At 42.0% G+C, this 18,830-nt stretch overlaps 1 protein-coding gene across 1 annotated transcript; it reads left to right on the top strand.

The window, feature by feature from the left end:
- The first annotated feature begins 418 nt into the window (after nucleotides 1–418).
- LOC104587419 (ABC transporter F family member 5-like) lies at nucleotides 419–6,861 on the top strand. The gene is made up of 9 exons (XM_010245030.3): nucleotides 419–1,753; nucleotides 2,031–2,372; nucleotides 2,927–3,067; nucleotides 3,179–3,358; nucleotides 3,492–3,647; nucleotides 5,214–5,315; nucleotides 5,399–5,527; nucleotides 6,222–6,326; nucleotides 6,453–6,861. The coding sequence occupies exons 1-9, from the start codon at nucleotides 869–871 to the stop codon at nucleotides 6,546–6,548; spliced, it is 2,136 nt and encodes a 711-aa protein (XP_010243332.1). The 5' UTR covers nucleotides 419–868; the 3' UTR covers nucleotides 6,549–6,861.
- The last annotated feature ends 11,969 nt before the right edge of the window (nucleotides 6,862–18,830 follow it).

Consider the following 18,830-nt stretch of genomic DNA (forward strand, 5'->3'; position numbering starts at 1 on the left):
GGTGGTGGGCCCCGATAATCCCAAGAACAAGAGAAAGATTGTGAATGGTTGGATTGATTACAGAGTATCCAATCGGACACAGCAGATTCTTTTTAAGGTGCTTGCCTTAATACAATTAGAGATAATTCTTTGTCCTCTTTTACACGTGGACCGTTAAGAATCTTGCAACTAGAGTACACGTGGCATTGAAGTAATGGAGAATTTCGTTTCCTTGGCAAGACCGCCAATATTCAACACCACAAGTCAAGATTAATTGCGGCCCGCGCATTCTCCAATCAAATTTATCCCTATTTGCCTCCGCCACATAAATTAATAAACACACTACCAAGCATATGCCCCCTGATCTTGAGGAAAATGACGAGAATACTCTTGTGCTTGTATACTTTTAACATCGAAGATCCAACCCATCCTCTCACACAAACCCATTTGAAATGGGTTGATATCAACCCATGCCAACTCGGCCCGATTTGCATCCCTGATTTCCTGTGAGTGTGAGTAATGAACTTCCAATGCATAGGGGTAATTTGCTCCATCAAATTGTTTGATGGCTTAAGAAGCTTAACCCACAACATCGGATCTCGTAATTTTGTTCCAAATCAGGGTCCTTTCCACCCATTTTACTATTTTAGTAATTTGTATTTTTATTCGTAACTTCTTTTTGTTAATGCTGTTTCGGTGTTTCCGTCATTCAGTGGGCTGAGAGTTTCTCTGCAATTCTCAGCGGGTTCCAATAAAATTCAATTTGCACAATCATCGTTCCACTTCAAATTTGTTATTTAAGTTCGACCTCTCTCATTTCATTTCCCTAATTTATCGATAATATTCACATATTTTTCGTTCGGACTTTCTTCGGTTAAAGCTTCCGAACATGGATTTAGTTACTAAGGTTCAGTTTGTCGATCTCCGTTCGAGTTTTCTCTCTGGTGCGGCTATTTTAGATGCTCGGAAAGCCAGTATTCAACGTCGTTCTCGCCCAGTTTCGGCGTCTCTAATTCAGACCAGGCGAAGTTCTGACAATTTAGTTAAGCTTAATTCTGTATTTAACCCTAGAAAGAAATGCCCCGAAGTTTCAGCTACGGCATCAACGGTTGCCGTCGAGGCCGAAACCACCGTGGAAGATATTGAATCGCTGTTCTCCGAGACTTCGGTTGAAGATGCTCAGCAGAATCGGATTACTAAACAGTCGAGCAGCGGTGCCTCGAGTGTTTCTTCGGGTGTTAGGCTAGAAAACATTAGTAAAAGCTATAAAGGGGTGACTGTTTTGAAGGATGTGAGCTGGGAAGTGAAGAAAGGGGAGAAAGTAGGGTTAGTTGGAGTGAATGGTGCAGGAAAGACAACTCAATTGAGGATAATTACGGGACAGGAAGAACCCGATTCAGGGAATGTAGTTAAGGCGAAACCGAACATGAAAATTGCATTCTTGAGTCAAGAATTCGAGGTTTGTCCTAGCAGGACAGTGAAGGAGGAGTTCATGAGTGCCTTCAAGGAGGAGATGGAGATTGCTGAGAGGTTAGAGAAGGTGCAGAAAGCGCTTGAGAATTCGGTGGACGACTTGGTCTTGATGGGTCGACTTCTGGATGAACTGGATTTGCTTCAGAGACGAGCTCAGGCCATTGATTTAGATGCGGTTGATGTGAAAATTAATAAGATGATGCCCGAGCTTGGTTTCTCCACGGAAGATTCCGATCGACTGGTGGCATCATTCAGCAGTGGCTGGCAGATGAGGATGTCCCTCGGCAAAATTCTTCTTCAGGTGCGTTTATATTTAATATAGACTATTTGGTACTGAAAGTTGGGTTCACTTAATGAACCATATTTACTGGATGCTTAAGTGTACTTGTTACATAACTTCTGGTAATTTTCTTCTTCTGATTGTTGTTACAATTAACCAAAATTACCCATGTTCCTAATGTGGGAAGGACCCTGAGCTCTGATTTTGGACAGTTGGCAATACAAATTACGTATACAAATTATATTGACCTATAATCACTGGTTTTCATTGATCTCTGAAAATACATGATTACCCACAGGATCCAGATTTGTTACTTCTTGATGAGCCAACTAATCACCTTGATCTTGACACAATTGAGTGGCTTGAAGATTATCTTAACAAGCAAAGCGTGCCAATGGTCATCATATCCCATGATAGAGCTTTTCTTGATCAGCTATGTACAAAAATAGTGGAAACTGATATGGGTGTCTCCAGAACATATGAGGGAAATTATTCTCAGTATGTTATTGCAAAGGCAGCCTGGGTAGAAGCTCAGTATGCTGCATGGGAGAAGCAGCAGAAACAAATTGAGCAGACAAAAGACATAATAAACAGATTGAGTGCAGGAGCAAATGCCGGCCGTGCATCCACTGCAGAAAAGGTATATCAGCATAACCAAAGAATATATTGCTTTCCACTTAGTAACTTTGGCTTTCAATTTTTTTATAAAAGTTGCTTTTGATCTCTTAATGTTAATGAGAATGAGTATCTCAGTTCTGGGTGGAGTTCTTTTTTTTTCACATATTTATTTAGGTAGTAATAATGTCATAAATCTCTTTAGAATAGTAGAACTATTTTCATTGTGTTGTGGCATTTCATCAGTTTTGCAGTGATGAAGTACACTAGATTATTGAAATGAGGCAACATTGCAAAATAGTGTAGTTTTCCCAAGACATTAAAAAGGTCCATTTGTTTTTGTTTTTCCTTCTATGTTATAGTCATCCTCTTAACAAGTTTTGCGGTTTTCTTGTGTTTTAGTTCTGAATGTAATTATGTAATTGTAAGTTACAAGAGCTAGCTATTGGATGATCTGATTCTCTAATTTCCTAACACACAAGGTTTCTGGAATGCTTGCTTTTACCTTCCAGTATTACCCATAAAAGTCTTGATCTATGGGTTTAGACCAATAATTTTTGAAAGTTTCCTATCTAACAGAAGCTGGAAAAGCTTCAAGACGAGGACCAAGTTGAGAAGCCATTCCAACGGAAACAAATGAAGATTAGATTCCCTGAGCGTGGCAGGAGTGGAAGATCTGTTGTTACAATCAAAAACCTAGAATTTGGATATGAGGATAAGGTGGGAATATTTATTATCAGTATAAAGAAAAACACTATATGAGTATCATCTTTTGATTAATTATTTTTCACTTGTTTTATCTTTAATCTCTCCATGTGCATTGCTTGCCAGGTTCTTTTCAAAAAGGCAAATCTTTCAATTCAAAGAGGCGAGAGAATTTCTATTATTGGCCCAAATGGATGTGGAAAGAGTACATTGCTTAAACTCATTATGGGCTTAGAGAAGCCAAGAGGAGGTGAAGTGATAATGGGGGAGCATAATGTTCTCCCCAACTATTTTGAGCAGAACCAGGTTTGTCAATTCAGTGATGATGCATTCTATCCTTTGGATTATTACGGATTTTTTTCCCTTGGCTGTTAATTCCACAGAATTCTGATGTACATGGTTTATGATTCATTGTGGTTACTCTATACTATGATATCAGGCAGAGGCACTTGATTTGAATAAAACAGTGCTCCAGACAGTGGAAGAAGTTGCAGAGGACTGGAGAATTGATGACATAAAGGGTCTTCTTGGTCGGTGTAATTTCAAGGCAGACATGCTTGATAGGAAAGTGTCCCTTTTAAGTGGTGGTGAGAAGGTAATTGAACTAATCCACTTATTATATTCTTTTCTGTATTGTTTACACTCACCAGTTCTAATTAAGCTAAAAGGGGGTCTTAAGATTGATCACCAGTTTTAAAAAGTTGCTTCATTTTCACTTGTCAATTTCTTCCTCTATAAGTTAAAACAATTGAGGTAGACTTAATTCCATTGGTAATTGTAGGTTTTCAAGACTGCTATTCAGTCTTGATCACTAAGAGATTTCAGGTTCGATGAGAAGAGAAAGTGAAGAAGATGTAGAAGAAAGAGTGATGGAAGAGTAATAGAACACAGATTTTGAGGAGAAGAACAGAATGTCAATATTCTGCCGCCGCCACTTTAAGTTAATATATATAGGTTATGCTAGTTACATGAAAGGACATATCTGCCCTTGGTGTTTACATCATAACTGCTAACAAATAACAAACAATATAAAACTGAAACTAGAAATAACAGAATAGCAAAATAACCACAGCTGTGACTAGATACATTCTACCCTACGGACAGAGTGGGACCACAGCTGTGGGGCCCACATCAATGTTCTCTACAGTAATGAAGTAAGAGTCATCTTCTTAACAAGTTGACACCCACCAAGTAAATTAATTCCTTGAATGCTGAACAGCGAAAAGTGAATTGGGTAGCCCAATAATCAGACATTTAAGATCATTGTTTGAAATGAGTAAGATTAAAGTTGATTTCAGTGGAACAAAGCTGTGGGCACTGTTTTGAGCAACCTAAATATTCTCTACTTTAATCCTCATTTCTTATGCCACAGGTGTCATAAAGTGATTGGGTCAATAACTTTATGACACTTCGAGGACAGGGTTAAGACATTATTGTCTTTTGTAGTGAAGCATTTACCTTTTAGCACAATTTGTACACTAGAGCTCAGTTTGGAAGGAGTACAAATACAAATATGTAGTGAAAAACCTTGTATTTTGTATGTATTTGCACTGTACATATTTGTTTTTGTACTCTTTCCAAACTGAGCCAAGAGAACAAAGCAACAAGTCATTTAGTTCAGTCACTTCATCTGTTATCAATGGCCTCTAAGATTCAATTAGAACAAATAACTAACTTTGTAGAAAGAATATTGTGTATTAGAACACTTTTCACGTTTGATAAGATGCATGTTGTGCTAATTACCATGCGAACCTCATTTCTGATAGAAAACCTGGTTTTCTTTTTCTCTTTCCTCAATAAATATATATTTGTTAAATAACCTCATTTATTCATGCTCATAATTTCCATATTCTTTTCTATTGTAAATTTTAAGTTCTGATTTCCATATACTTGTCCATCTTGCACAAAACAAGAGAGTTGTCACTAGTAAACCTCTTTACAACACTTCTTGTTCCACACATGGCAGTTGGAAGTTGGAACATTCCATTGTTGTAGGTTTGATGATTAGAGTTATATAACAAGCTATGTTGGTATATTTATTTCAATAAATTCCTTTTGCCAGCTTTTTTATGATATATACCTTCATGGTGTCATTTATCCAACTTATTTACATGTTCACATTTCTTATTTAGAAACTTCTTTTTCTGTACTGACTGGGTAGGCACGGCTAGCCTTTTGCAAGTTCATGGTGAAACCATCAACGTTATTAGTTCTGGATGAGCCAACCAACCACCTGGATATCCCATCAAAAGAGATGCTTGAGGTATGACCATATCTGGTTACCCTATATATATATTTAATTTTGTTTTCCTCTATAATGTGATAATGCATCTAATTTTCTAACAGGAGGCAATTACAGAGTACAAAGGCACTGTTATCGCAGTTTCTCATGATAGATACTTCATAAGGCAAATTGTCAACAGAGTAGTGGAGGTCAATGACAACATTTTACAGGATTATTCAGGCGATTACAATGTAAGTCTAACATATTGCATTTCCTTTAAAACGTTGCACTTGTCATGATATGTGTCATAGGATTTCTCACATCTGGATAGGAAAAGCTGTTCTGACTGCTGCATTTGTCGTAGGTTGTAATATATTCTATAGGCTTACTATGAATATGCCAGTGCAATCACTCACTTGGTTAGATTTCCCTAATTATCAATTTATCACACTCTTTAAGTGATGGAACAGGATGGCACAGGGTCTAGGGAAAAAAATATGGGCCTGATGGGCTTATAAGCATCCAATCATCAGTTCCTTGAATTAAAGGCCCTGTTGGCAAGGAGTCTGGATATGCTACCAACAACACTACCCACAAGGCACCACAACCACACATTGAGAACATCTCAGTTGTCATTCATGGGGAGATGTTCTCAATGCACAGCTGTAGTGTCTTGTGGGTAGCAGATCTGAGAACCTTGGCAAGTCTTTCAGTGGAATGTAGACTTTCTCGAGGCATATCATGTATATGATAGACAGGAAGTACAGCAATCTTGTCCTTGCTTCAAAATTAGGCTGATAGCTACTTAACTCTTTTTCCCCATTGCCAAATATTTAGATGCGTAATTGAGTGTATAATTTGAATGATGTTAAATGAGTTTCTTACAGAACAGCCCATTACAAAGTGCCAAATCAATGTGACAATTCTATGTTTAAATTTTGACAGTATTATCTAGAGAAGAACCTTGATGCTAGACAAAAGGAGCTCGAACGTGAGGCAGAGCTTGAGGAGAAGGCTCCTAAAGTGAAGGCGAAGTCTAAGATGTCAAAGGTGCATGTCTCCATCCTTAATTCTCTGTATCAGAAATGATGATAAAAATTGACATTAGAAGTTTGCACTGAGTTTATGGAAGGGAAATATGGGCAAATGCTGATTTTCATGTTTATGCATGCACAGGCAGAAAAGGAAGCTCGGAAGAAGCAAAGAAGGTTGGCATTTCAACAGGCAAAAGCAAAATCAAAAGGATTGAAAAATGCAAAACGGTGGAACTAATTCATCGCTTGACCAACGACTACTGTATATCCAATACATACCAGAATCAGAAATTCGATCCGTGTCTATATTACAGAAATAAAGTACATGTTACATTTCAGTAAATATTAAAGTAGGAGCGGTTGTGATTGAGAAGCCAGCACTATGGAGAGCGATTTCTTGGGGGCTTGCTGGAAATTGGTTGCAAAGTATTCAAGGGTTCATGTAATTACTACTCAGAAGCCATTTGAGTGACAGGCAATCATGTAATGATGTAAAGAATAAAATGGTTATTAAAAGTACCAGAGAACTATTGTATTTGGAATTTGATATAATTATGGCTGTAAGTCAGGCCGGATTAGGTCGGGTTGAAGCCAACGCTAGCCCAACCTGAGATTTGAACTCCAACCCTAATCCTAGCCCAACTGAAAGTTGATTTCAGATTGGGTTGGGCCTAATCCAACCTTTCTCATCCTCTTAAAATTTCTAAAATTCTCATAATCTTTGACTAAAGGTCTAAAGCTAACTTTCATGACTATTGATAGGGGTGCAAGTCAGGTTCCCAGAACCGAAGAATTTCAATTCTATTGGGCTTGGGTTATGGTTTGAGCTCATTCAAAACTTAATAACAGTCAAACCATCGTGACCCTACTCACAATAAATCATGAAAGGTTCAAAATATTGATACATCCAATATGCATAAACTTGCGTGGGTGTTTTGATATCACCATTTTTTTTTTTTCAAAATTGGTGAGGGTTCGGTCTTAGACTTGCCTATTCCTGAAAGTGGTCAAAACCCCAGAAGGCCTTTATTTTGCATATCGAGGGCTTGTCAATGCCATACAATATGTATTGAAAATTTGAACATGGATCATTATTGTTTCAATATTTGAAGTATCAAACCAATATGATGTGATAATACATTGATACTACCATGTTGGGATTTTAGGTTCGTCGTGGCAAAGGTGGAATTGCTTTACTTTTATGACATTTCATCTTTATCGATATGTATCAACATTATTGGTTATGTATTGATGAGTATTCTGTATCCATATCAACTAGAAAAGTAAAAGAAAAACAAAGGAAAAATAATTGTTCACCAAGGGGTGTTTGTCAATGTGAATGATATTGTTTTTAAAACAAAAATAACTACAATGACAATAAAAACAATACATTTTTGCTGATGTGGCAGTTAACTTTGTTTTAGAAAACAAAATCTCTCACATTGCCAAACACCCCCTAAATTTAGTAAGTTTTAAAGTATCAATAAGATTTATATTGGTTTTCTATACATGTCCATGCATGCCTTAATCTTTTCACCATTACCCCATGTTTTTCAAGCAAATCCCTACAGTTCACACTTCACAACTATAAAAATATGCACCTGGACCTTAAATAAGTGTTATTAATGCATTTGTTAGATTTATGTAAGGGCCCATTTGGTTTATAGTTGGAATCGGAATATGATCTATTCTCATACTAAGAGAGGGAGAGGGAATGAACATTTCCTCAAATAGGAGAATGCATTCCACCAGGAATGGGAATGGGATTCCAATTCTACCCAACTAAACAGTTGAAACCAGAATGACAATTCTGATTCCAATTCCAGACCCCTATTCTTGCAAACCAAATGGGCCCTAAGTTTTTGTTGTATGATCCACATGTATCCTAGATCCATATCTTTAATTCGCCTTTATGACACATCTTTGACACCGATACTATATTTTGAACCTTAACTTATGAACAACCATTATGTAAGGCCAATAAACAACACTTTAGGTTGCATTCGATACCATTGCTGTTTCTACTTGAAACATCTTGGATTGATCAATACAAATTGGCATACAACTGTTATTCAAGGATGTTTATAATTGAAATAGGCGTACCTTGAAAATGCATGTGTGGGAGAAAATTTATAGAAACGTCAAATTGATGTTTCTCAATGATACTATCATCCTAATTGAAACGACTCTTTATATGTGATGCGACAATATATATCTCTCATCAGTTTTAATTGATCAATACAAATGTTTTCGGCAGAAACAGCAGTGTCAAATACAACCCTAAGGCTGTGCTTGGTTTGAAGGAAAAAGTAGGAAGAGGAAGAGAAAGGTAGAAAAACCTTTACAAACCTTGTATAGGTTTCCCTACTTATCCCTTCCTTTTCCTACTTTTTCCTTCAAACCAAGCATAGCCTAATTGTATATAGGGTGTCATCAATACATGTCTTTCACCAAACCAATTTTGTTTTTCGAAACAAAACTAATCATGTTGCCGAACACTCCCTACTTATGCAAGGATATAATGCTTAATTCAAGGGTTAATTATCAATGGAAGTTAACAGACCTGATTGTGCATTTGGTGACATGTATTTTTCAAGGTGGGTCTGTTCTGTAAGCAAGGGTTAGAGGCCCAAGCCCGGAGACTTCCAGTATGTAATGATAATATCTGCATTCATGGAACCATCCTATATGTACGTCCATACCTGACCCGTTGACACCAGAACAAGGGCTCAATAAATTGTTGTGACCATTCAAGCAAAATGGCTAGAGTCAATGCTACAATAACTGGACCAACGAAGGGCTGGCTCATTAGTGTGTCAGTTGGTTTGTTCCAGCGTTGACGTAAAATCAAATCCCACAATCAGCATTTTAGGCTATATTTGATTTGAAGAAAAATATAGGAAAAGGTAGGAGAATGTAAGAAAAAGGAGTAGGGGGAAATTACTAATGGTGCATAACACTGAATACTAAAAACATGCTAAAATAACTGGTAAATTAAATCAAACATACGTAAACATATAAATATAGCATATATGTTTATACAAACTGCTGCAATAAGGGAACCCCATCGTAACAGCTGCCATGTGTTATGCCATGATGGAGAGAATCCTATGTATAGGGAATTGGAAACCATCACAGTATGGGTCTCATCTAACGTACCATCCATTAGGGGTGTCAACGGTATTCGAAAATTCAATTACGAATTTGAATTTAATGTAATCGAATTGAATTCAGATAATTGGAATATCGTAATTGGTCAAATTCGAATATCCTATTTATACCGATTAGTTAATCGGATTTTAATTTGGATATGACTTGATTCGATTCGATAAATATTTGAATTTGATCGATTATTTAATTCTTATATGTAATATATGAAATATGTAAATGTTTTATACAATTTATATATAATAATTAAATTATTTATATACTTCATATAAATAAAATATTTATTAATTACCTGAAATAATTAATTGGTTGAATTTAAATTGAATCGAATATTTAATTGAATTCAAATTCGAACGTCAATTTTTAATACCCATCAGATATCGAATTGAATTTGAATATTGGATTTTCTAATTGTATTTGAATTATGATATTGCCTGATTCAAATCGAATTATCTGTTTACACTCCTATCATCCACGTTAAATTTTGAATTATTTTTGAGTATTTAAATTACTACAAGCAAAATCTCTGCAAACACTTTAAAAGCATGGAAATCCAGTCACATTGGAAATATCTCCCTATAAATTTAACATACATATATTATGATATGTGCAATTGATTGCCAATATGCTATGAAAGTAGAGAGATTTTGCTTGCAGGGGCTCTGAAATTTGACGCTCTTTTTCCGAGAAGTGCCTGAACTACAGGATTAATAGCTAAGCATTTTTGTAGAGCTGTCAATAGGTGAGGTCTCGTTGGAACAGGGTGGACCAGTCCCTATAAAATAGACCCAGGACTGAACCGATTATTAATTGGGGTAATTGGGTCTAACCTAATTTGATCTGTGTATAAAATCTATAATCACCTATGAAAATAACAACTTGAAATTTCTTGTTCAATGATATAACTTTAATAGCAATGACAAGTGCTTTAAACCAAAATGATCTTATCTATAAAATTTATCCTTTTAAATATAGAATATAACACAAATTATAAGAAACCAGCATACCTTTATATAAAATTGGTTCTGAACAACAAGTACCAATCCCAATCCAATTGACAGCTCTATATTTTTATTTTTTATTTTTGGTTGAAGTTTAGTTTAACGAAAAATCGGAGGTTCTTACTTAAGGGAGAAGTGGGTATCATTTTTTTTTGTTTGTCCAATCTTTTCTTGAATCCTGCCATGAATAACTGCAGCTAATCTTGTTATCAGTAATTCACAATTTGCTTTCGTCCTGCTATTCATATTAGTTTAATATCTTTTTTGGTGGGATTACTAGTTCTTCATATTAGTTCAATAATTGAGACTTTCAAATATTAAATAAGAATGGCATAGCTGGGGTTACTTCTAAGAACATAGAGAAATTAAATGATATTGTGTGTAACACCATATATTCCATGAACCAATCGTGATTAACAATTTAACATCAGCACCCTTGACTTCCCCTCAACCCTAATAACACACATAATAGTGTCAATTGGGGCCACTTTAAATCAAACAGATTGTACCCTGTACATGATTGATGGATATGGGAGTTATTGTAGGTATGGCTGAAAGTAGAATCGAGATCAATAATTGAAATTGTGCTCGTCTATTTTACCTAGCACTTTGAGTCAATTCTTAATAGCGTATAACGCTTGTGCACTAAAACTGCTAACCAAATGGCTAATCCAGGGCCGGGGGTTGGCCTTACCCAGATGATTGATTGTGTGGTGCTGGCCTTCTCCGGCTGCCATGTGGCCGGGGTTACCCTTTCCATGCACAGAAGGAGACGCATTTACAAGCACAATTTCTTTGAGACAATTGGTCGAGCACCCTTTTCAAGTGACTGTGTAGATGGATTGTACCTTCATCCATCCAATGTGAGTCGATCCCGTAGTTGGCTGCGTTTTGGAATTTTCCTCCAAGTGAATGTGAATGGTAGCCATTGTGTTGAGCATCTGCAAGTAGAGAGGAATCTCAACACTCTTTATGGCGCGTGAAAACAAATGTTATGACGTGTCGAGGCCGCTAAATTATGAACCAATGGGGTCCGAGTGTCCGACCTTCTTGCTGCAAGAATTAAAATTTAAAAATAATATGAAGAGTGAGACGAGAGTTGTTAGAAATAAGAAAACGCCAAAGCACTTATTTAAACATGTTTTATATCAAAATGAAGCCTAAATTACTCCTAGCTATTTATGCAATTAAAACTGTTTGTCAGTGTGAATGGTTTTACTTTTAGGGGTGTTCATCGGTGTGAATGGTTTTACTTTTTAAAACAAAAACAATTATTATGTCAGCAAAACAAGCCCTTAGTTGAAAAACAGAGGTTAGAGGTAGAATAGCTAATCTAGATCAATTGGTAAGGTTTTTGTCTGGTTGATATGGAGATTTGGGTTCAAATCTTACCTTTACCGGTACGAGGGACTGACTGTCCCATCCATAAAACAGGAGAAGAAAGGGCTATTTATTGAGCTTGGATCTCTTATCCACAAACTTTTCCTACATTCCTATTCATAGTACACTATTGCCACATGTTGGAATATTTCTCTTATTATTAGGGGTGAATATGAGTCAATTTGGTCAGGTCCCAAGGTAGAATATGGGGAACCTACCCTGTAGCGGTTGGTTCCATGTTTTTGGAACCAAAACCTGTCAAGATCAGTTCCAAGGTCAGAACTATGGAACTTGTTATTTTTTTAAAAAAATGGGACATACTCTTTAAAAACTTGTTTTTCATTTCAACAACAACAACAATAATAATAGAGTTTAAAACCTAACATTATAATTTAAATTTTGTAAATATTACTTTTCAAATTACTTTTTATACATATTTAAAAACCAAATTGAAGAAAAATGATTAAATCACTTAAATGATTCAATGGTCAAGACAAATTCGATTCCAAGGCCGATTTCACCAAGACCAACCAAAGTTAGTTTTCCAGGTTAATTCAGGTAGGGTAAAGCCCCTAAACCCTATAATCGATTGATTTAAGGTCAATTCCATTTGATTCTGGATAGGATCTACCCATTTCACCATTTGCTTACATTACCCCTACTTGTCATATTCATTCATGGGTAGTTGTTCCCAATACACAATAGTGTCTTGTAGGTAGGGATGTGGGAAGAGATTGTGGGTAGGAGATCGAGAGTGCTGTATAGGTGCCTTCACTAGAGGGATAATATGGCAAATTTTATTTATATCAACGGGAGAATCAATCTTCTAGACTAGATATAGTCAATGCCCAGTTCACTTCAACCCTCTATGCTTCTCTATTTTGAAGTATTCCCCTAGTAAACTTAAGTTTCAAGTTGAGAAATGTGATGAACAGGTGGGACCCTCTTATTTTGCCATCTAAGATACAGATCAACATGATGAGAGAGAAATGTGGTGAGCACATGAACCATTTTGAGGTAACAAGCATAACATTTATAGGTCACATAGACCCCTTTCATCCAATAACTTGCTCAGCAAACAAACATGGCCTGTACTTTATTTATGCTTCTCTCCTCCATTTTCTTCATGGTAGTCTTCTTATAATTTAACGATATTTAGTACAATTGCAATGTAGCACCAATGACGATAGGGAATTGGGATCTGGGCGTCTCACACCGACCTCACATGCATATCTCACCATGCATTGGAAACATTTCCTATGAATAATAACATATAAATACAAAAAATGTTCCCAATGCATGATAGGATATGCCTGTATAATTAGTATGAGGCGCCATGTGTGAGTAGCAGATCCAGTCTCGACGATAGGCCACAGTCTCCATAAATAATGTATCTGATGAAGGGAAATTTGGCCCAACCTCGCGATCGCCCGACACGTGGCAAAGGCAAGCAGCTCGGGACAGTGGAGCACCCAAAGCGAACATCGGAAGCAAGTCCAAACTCACTACCGAGCCCGAACTCCAGACCGCTGTACTTAGTCCGAGCTCCTTGTTAAGAGCGAGCTCCCTGTCAAAGGTCCGAGCTCCCTAAAACCCGAGCTCCCCAAGTCCGAGCTCGGTACTAGGAGCACGAGCTCCCTAAGAACCCGAGCTCCCTAAATCCAAGCTCCCTACTAGGAGCCCGAGCTCCCTGATTAAGAGCGAGCTCCCTGTCAAAGGTCCGAGCTCCCTAAAACCTGAGCTCCCCAAGTCCGAGCTCGGTACTAGGAGCCCGAGCTCCCTAAGAACCCAAGCTCCCTAAATCCGAGCTCCCTACTAGGAGCCCGAGCTCCCTGTTAAGAGCGAGCTCCTTGTTAAGGGTCCGAGCTCCCCAAGTAAGAACCCGAGCTCCCTAAAAACCGAGCTCCCTATTAAGAACTCCCTACTGGGAGTCTGAGCTCGCTATTAAGAGCGAACTCCCTACTGAGAACCCGAGCTCCCTGCAAGGAGCACGAACTATACTGGGCCCTAAGCCTCACAAAGCTGACCCGAGCTGACCCGTGGCAGCTTGGAACACTCCAAACCTAACTCAAGGCACCTCGCTCGCCACTCTAACACTTCACTTCCAAAGTACCAGGCCAGCCAAATGTACCCGACACCAAGGACGTCTTTATCCAAGGGCGACGTACCTGACTGATTTGGGATCTTATGCCTGACAGCCGCATTTCAAATGGCTTCCTGCCACCGCCACTTGCAACCGTCGTCACTAGCCGCAGAGACGGCTCCGACAAAAGGAACAGTGGCAGTTCTGTCCGACCAGAGGAAATGACACCCGAACTGGCAGGAGTTTAGAAGTAATCATGCCCGACCTGACGGAGGCCTGGAAGTGAGTGCGCGAGGTGGTTATAAAAGGCTTCTACCCCCCCAGGGACGAGGTATGCTAACTTTCGCGCTATCTGGTTATTCTTGCCTTTGAAGGATTCTAACTTGAGCTTCGGAGCCCTTACGCCGGGTTCTCCCCGGAGCTTCTCTTCTCCTTCCGTTTCAGGTCCCTGTTACTCAGTTCAGAGGCAAGATCAGCGACAGCTAAGACCGACCAGATTGTGCATCATCAATTGGCGTCGTCTATAGGAAACGCTTCAAAAAGCCTCCCTCCAAAACTTTCATACCCTTTCTTTCTTCTCTGAAAAACTCATTACTCATGGCCTCATCCAGCAACGCCGGACGCGGCATAGAGACAAACACCACCGGGGAACAGCTCCAAGTTCCCGTGGTGTGTGTTGGGCAGTTCACCATCCCCCTCACGGTGGATGGAATCCCCAATCTGACTACGCCACAAGCAGTGGCACCTGTAAGCCTACCTTCCGCAAACATCCCCTTCCCTCTTCCCATCGAGACTACCTTCACTGAACCAATCGCCGTCCCCCTGGCAGCTAGCCAAAATCGGTTGGACGACTTAATGCAATGCATGCAGGCAATGCAAGCCCAGATGCAGCAGTTCCAGCAACACCAGCTTCACCAGCACCAAGTGTTGCACAACCTCTCCCAATACCACTATCAGCAGCAGTTTCCCCAACTGACACCGAACCAACCACTATTTCCACCTCGCCACCCTGCCCCGAAGTCAGTAAAGGCCTCTCCGCATGATGGGCGCCTCCACCAAGGAAAGGCGTCTAGGCCCCAGAATCCCCCAAACAGCCAGGCCTCGTCCCCAGGCCGGAGAGAAAGAAAAGTCATCCCCGCCTCGCGGCTCGTAGGCGGATCAGGAACCTCGCCCGCGAGGTCAGCACCTCGGGTCTCCAAACCGGAGTCCCCACTGGTGGGAAACCGATTCGGCGCACTGGCAGCAGCGGACAACTAGCACTCTGAGCCCATCGAGCTCGGCAAAACGGAGGCCAGCAGCGCCAGCACAAGGCCCACTCAGCAGCGAAGACACCGTCGAAGTCGACGAACCGCCACCCGCGTCTTATCCGAGCTCAGAGGCAAAGGCGAAACGAGCTCGGACGAGGTAGGAGTGGCCCCGATTCTCTCAGTTCCTTCCCCCCTCGCCTCAGAACTCCTAGTAGTCCCCTTGCCTAGAGATTTCAAGCTCCCGCCCCTAGACAAGTATGACGGCTCCTTCGACCCCAGCGACCACGTGGACGCTTTCCAGTCCCAAATGCACCTCGCCAGAGCCAGGGAATCATGCATGTGCGTGGCCTTCACCACCACCCTCAAGGGGGTAGCCCGCACTTGGTACAGGAACCTGGCCCCCGGATCGATAAAGTGTTGGGCTCAGTTCGTGCAGGTCTTCACTGCACACTTTGTCACCAGCAAACGGTGCCCCAGAGCAGAGGAAAGCATCTTCGGAGTAGTCCAAAGGGAAGGAGAACCCATACGGGGCTACATCAAACGATTCAACGAGGCATGCTTACAGATACCTCGGTTAGACCCCGCGGTGCAGCTCGCCGCAGCAAAAAGAGGGGTGACGCACAAGGAATTCAAGTGGCACATGGTAGCTAACTAGCCCGCGACCGTGGCCGAGTTCCTCAAGCTCGCGGACAAGTTCATGAGGACGGAGGAGGAAATCAACCAAAGAACCGAGGGCGGAAACGAGAAAAGAAAGAGGGACGGCGAGCCCTCTAGCTCGGCCGATCGAAAAAACCCAGCCCGGGACCCAAAACCGAACCAGTCGTTCCGAGCTCCCCTGCCAGCTCGGACGGATTACACGCCCCTGAACACGAGGCGGACCGAGATCCTAATGACGATCTAGGACGCCCCCTTCGTGAAATGGCCACCTCGCCTAAAGGGAAATCCGAACGAAAGAAACAAAAACTTGTATTGTAGTTTCCATAGGGACCACGGTCACAGTACCGAGCAATGTAATAACCTCTGGGACGAGATAGAGGGGCTCATCCGTCGCGGATACTTAAGAAACTTTGTACAACACAACAATAATAGCAATAAAGCGGATCAGCCGGGCGAGCACTTAAAAGACGCCCCGGAGAACCATCCATGTAATTGTGGGAGGTTCAGTGGTGGCGGGGTGCACATCAGCGGCAGCTCGGACCTCAGTTCGCGAAGCGGTCCTCGAGGAGCGGAACCCCCCGAAGAGGCCGAAGACCGAGGAGCCGATCCTCTTCACAGAAGACGACGCGCGGGGAGTTCGCTACCCTCATGACGACGCACTTGTCATTAAACTCAGGATCAGCGACTTCGAAGTTAGGCGCGTGCTCGTAGATTCAGGCAGCTCGACGGACATCCTATTCAAGTCGGCGTTTGATCGGCTACAGCTGCCAAGGAGCGAACTAAAACCTGCAAGCACTCCCTTGGTGGGCTTCAGCGGGGAGGAAGTCAGGCCCCTTGGAAAGATAACGGTGCCTGTGGAAGTCGGCACGTGGCCTTGTGCGGTCAAACTCAACCACGATTTTCTAGTGGTCGCGACCCCCTCCCCATACAACGCCATAATAGGACGGCCAATCACGCATATCCTGCGGGCGGTGGTCTCTACCTACTATTTGGCAATGAAGTTCCCTACGGACTTCGGTGTGGGGGTAGTGCGGGGCGACCAGCTTGAGTCCCGCAAGTGCTACGTCGCCGCCCTAAAGGGCAAGTCCAAGCCGGCCGACGACCTCGATCTGGAGCGGCCTACGGAGCAAGGCGAAGAACGAGCCTCGCCAACAGAAGAAATAGTCGCGATCCCGACCTCACCTACGGACCCAGCTCGCGTACTCTAGATTGGTGCTTCTGTCAAGGAACCCCTACGGACCGAATTGGTAAGTTTTTTACTCCAAAATTTAGATATTTTTGCATGGTCCGCGGCCGATATGCCTGGTATTGACCCTAGTCTTATAACTCACAAACTTATCACTGACCCTTTAGTCAGACCCGTTAGACAGAAGAAACGGAACTTAGCCCCGGAGCGCTGGAAAGCGGTCGACGAGGAAGTCGAAAAGCTCCTCGCGGCAGACTTCATAAGGGAAGTCCATTACCCGAGTTGGGTGGCCAACCCTGTGCTGGTGAAAAAGGCGAACGGCAAGTGGCGCATATGCGTCGACTACACCGACCTGAACCGAGCTTGCCCGAAAGACTGCTTCCCCCTACCTAGGATCGACCGCCTAGTGGACGCGACCTCGGGACATGAATTGCTAAGCTTCCTGGATGCCTACTCAGGCTACAACCAAATCCGGATGGACCAGTCCGACGAGGAAAAAACCAGCTTCATAACCGAGTTCGGTCTATATTGTTACAAGGTCATGCCCATCGGGTTAAAAAACGCCGGGGCGACCTTCCAAAGACTTGTAAATAGGCTGTTTCGGCCCCTGATCGGCACAAAGATAGAGTGCTATGTAGACGACATGGTCGTCAAAACACAGTTTTCGCAAGAATTAATACAAGACTTAGGTTCTGTCTTCCAAATCCTGCGTCAGTATAACATGAAATTAAACCCCAACAAATGTGTCTTTGGCGTCACCTCGGGCAAGTTCCTGGGCTACGTTGTCAATCGACATGGCATCGAGGCCAACCCAGACAAAGTACAAGCCATCCTAGATATGAGACCACCTCGGAAAATAAAAGAAGTCCAAAGGCTAAACGGCCGCATAGCCGCCCTAAGCCGCTTCATGTCCAAGTCGGCAGATCGCTGCCTACCCTTCTTCAAAGCAATCAAAGGCAAAGGGTTCGAATGGACCCAAGACTACCAGCTCGCGTTTGACGAGCTAAAAGGCTACCTCGCCAATGTGCCAACCTTAGCTCGGCCCGAGGAAGGCGAAGTCTTGGAGCTGTATCTCTCGGCTAGCGACGAGGTGGTCAGTTCGGTACTAGTAAAGGAGGCAGACCGGATCCAACGACCCATATATTATGTTAGTAAAATCTTGCAAGGAGTAGAGACAAGGTACCCGCGGATAGAAAAGCTAGCATATGCCCTGGTGGTAGCAGCACGAAAACTTCGCCCGTACTTCCAGGCCCACACCGTCATCGTCCTAACCGACAAACCTCTGAGGCAAGTTTTACTCAAACCCAAGGTTTCCGGCCGGCTGACGAAGTGGTCCATCGAACTCAGCAAGTACGATCTCCAGTACAAGCCAAGAATTGCCATCAAGGCCCAAGCCTTGGCAGATTTTATCGCAGAGTGCACGTTCAACCCCGAAGCCCCTGAACTGGTCGAGCCCAAGGTCCCCAGTTCGGGCGAACTCGGAGCTCCCAAGCCTAACGAGTCCGAACTCCGTGAAGTAGCAGCCAGCGTGGCTTCCCTCCTGGTTAGACCAAGCGCGAACTGGGATGAGGAGCCCTGGATCCTTCACGTAGATGGCTCCTCGAACCAACAAGGCAACGGGGCTGGAATAGTGCTACGCGGCCCGGGCGGAACAAAACTGGAATACGCACTACGCTTTGAGTTCACGGCATCCAACAACGAGGCGGAGTATGAGGCACTGATAGCCGGGCTAAACCTAGCGCGCAAGGTCGGAGCAAAGCACATGGTTATCTGCAGTGATTCCCAGCTCGTGGTCAAC

This window comes from Nelumbo nucifera, chromosome 1, assembly GCF_055504915.1.
Source record: "Nelumbo nucifera cultivar China Antique chromosome 1, China Antique-T2T, whole genome shotgun sequence".
In the NCBI taxonomy this organism is placed as follows: Eukaryota; Viridiplantae; Streptophyta; class Magnoliopsida; order Proteales; family Nelumbonaceae; genus Nelumbo; species Nelumbo nucifera.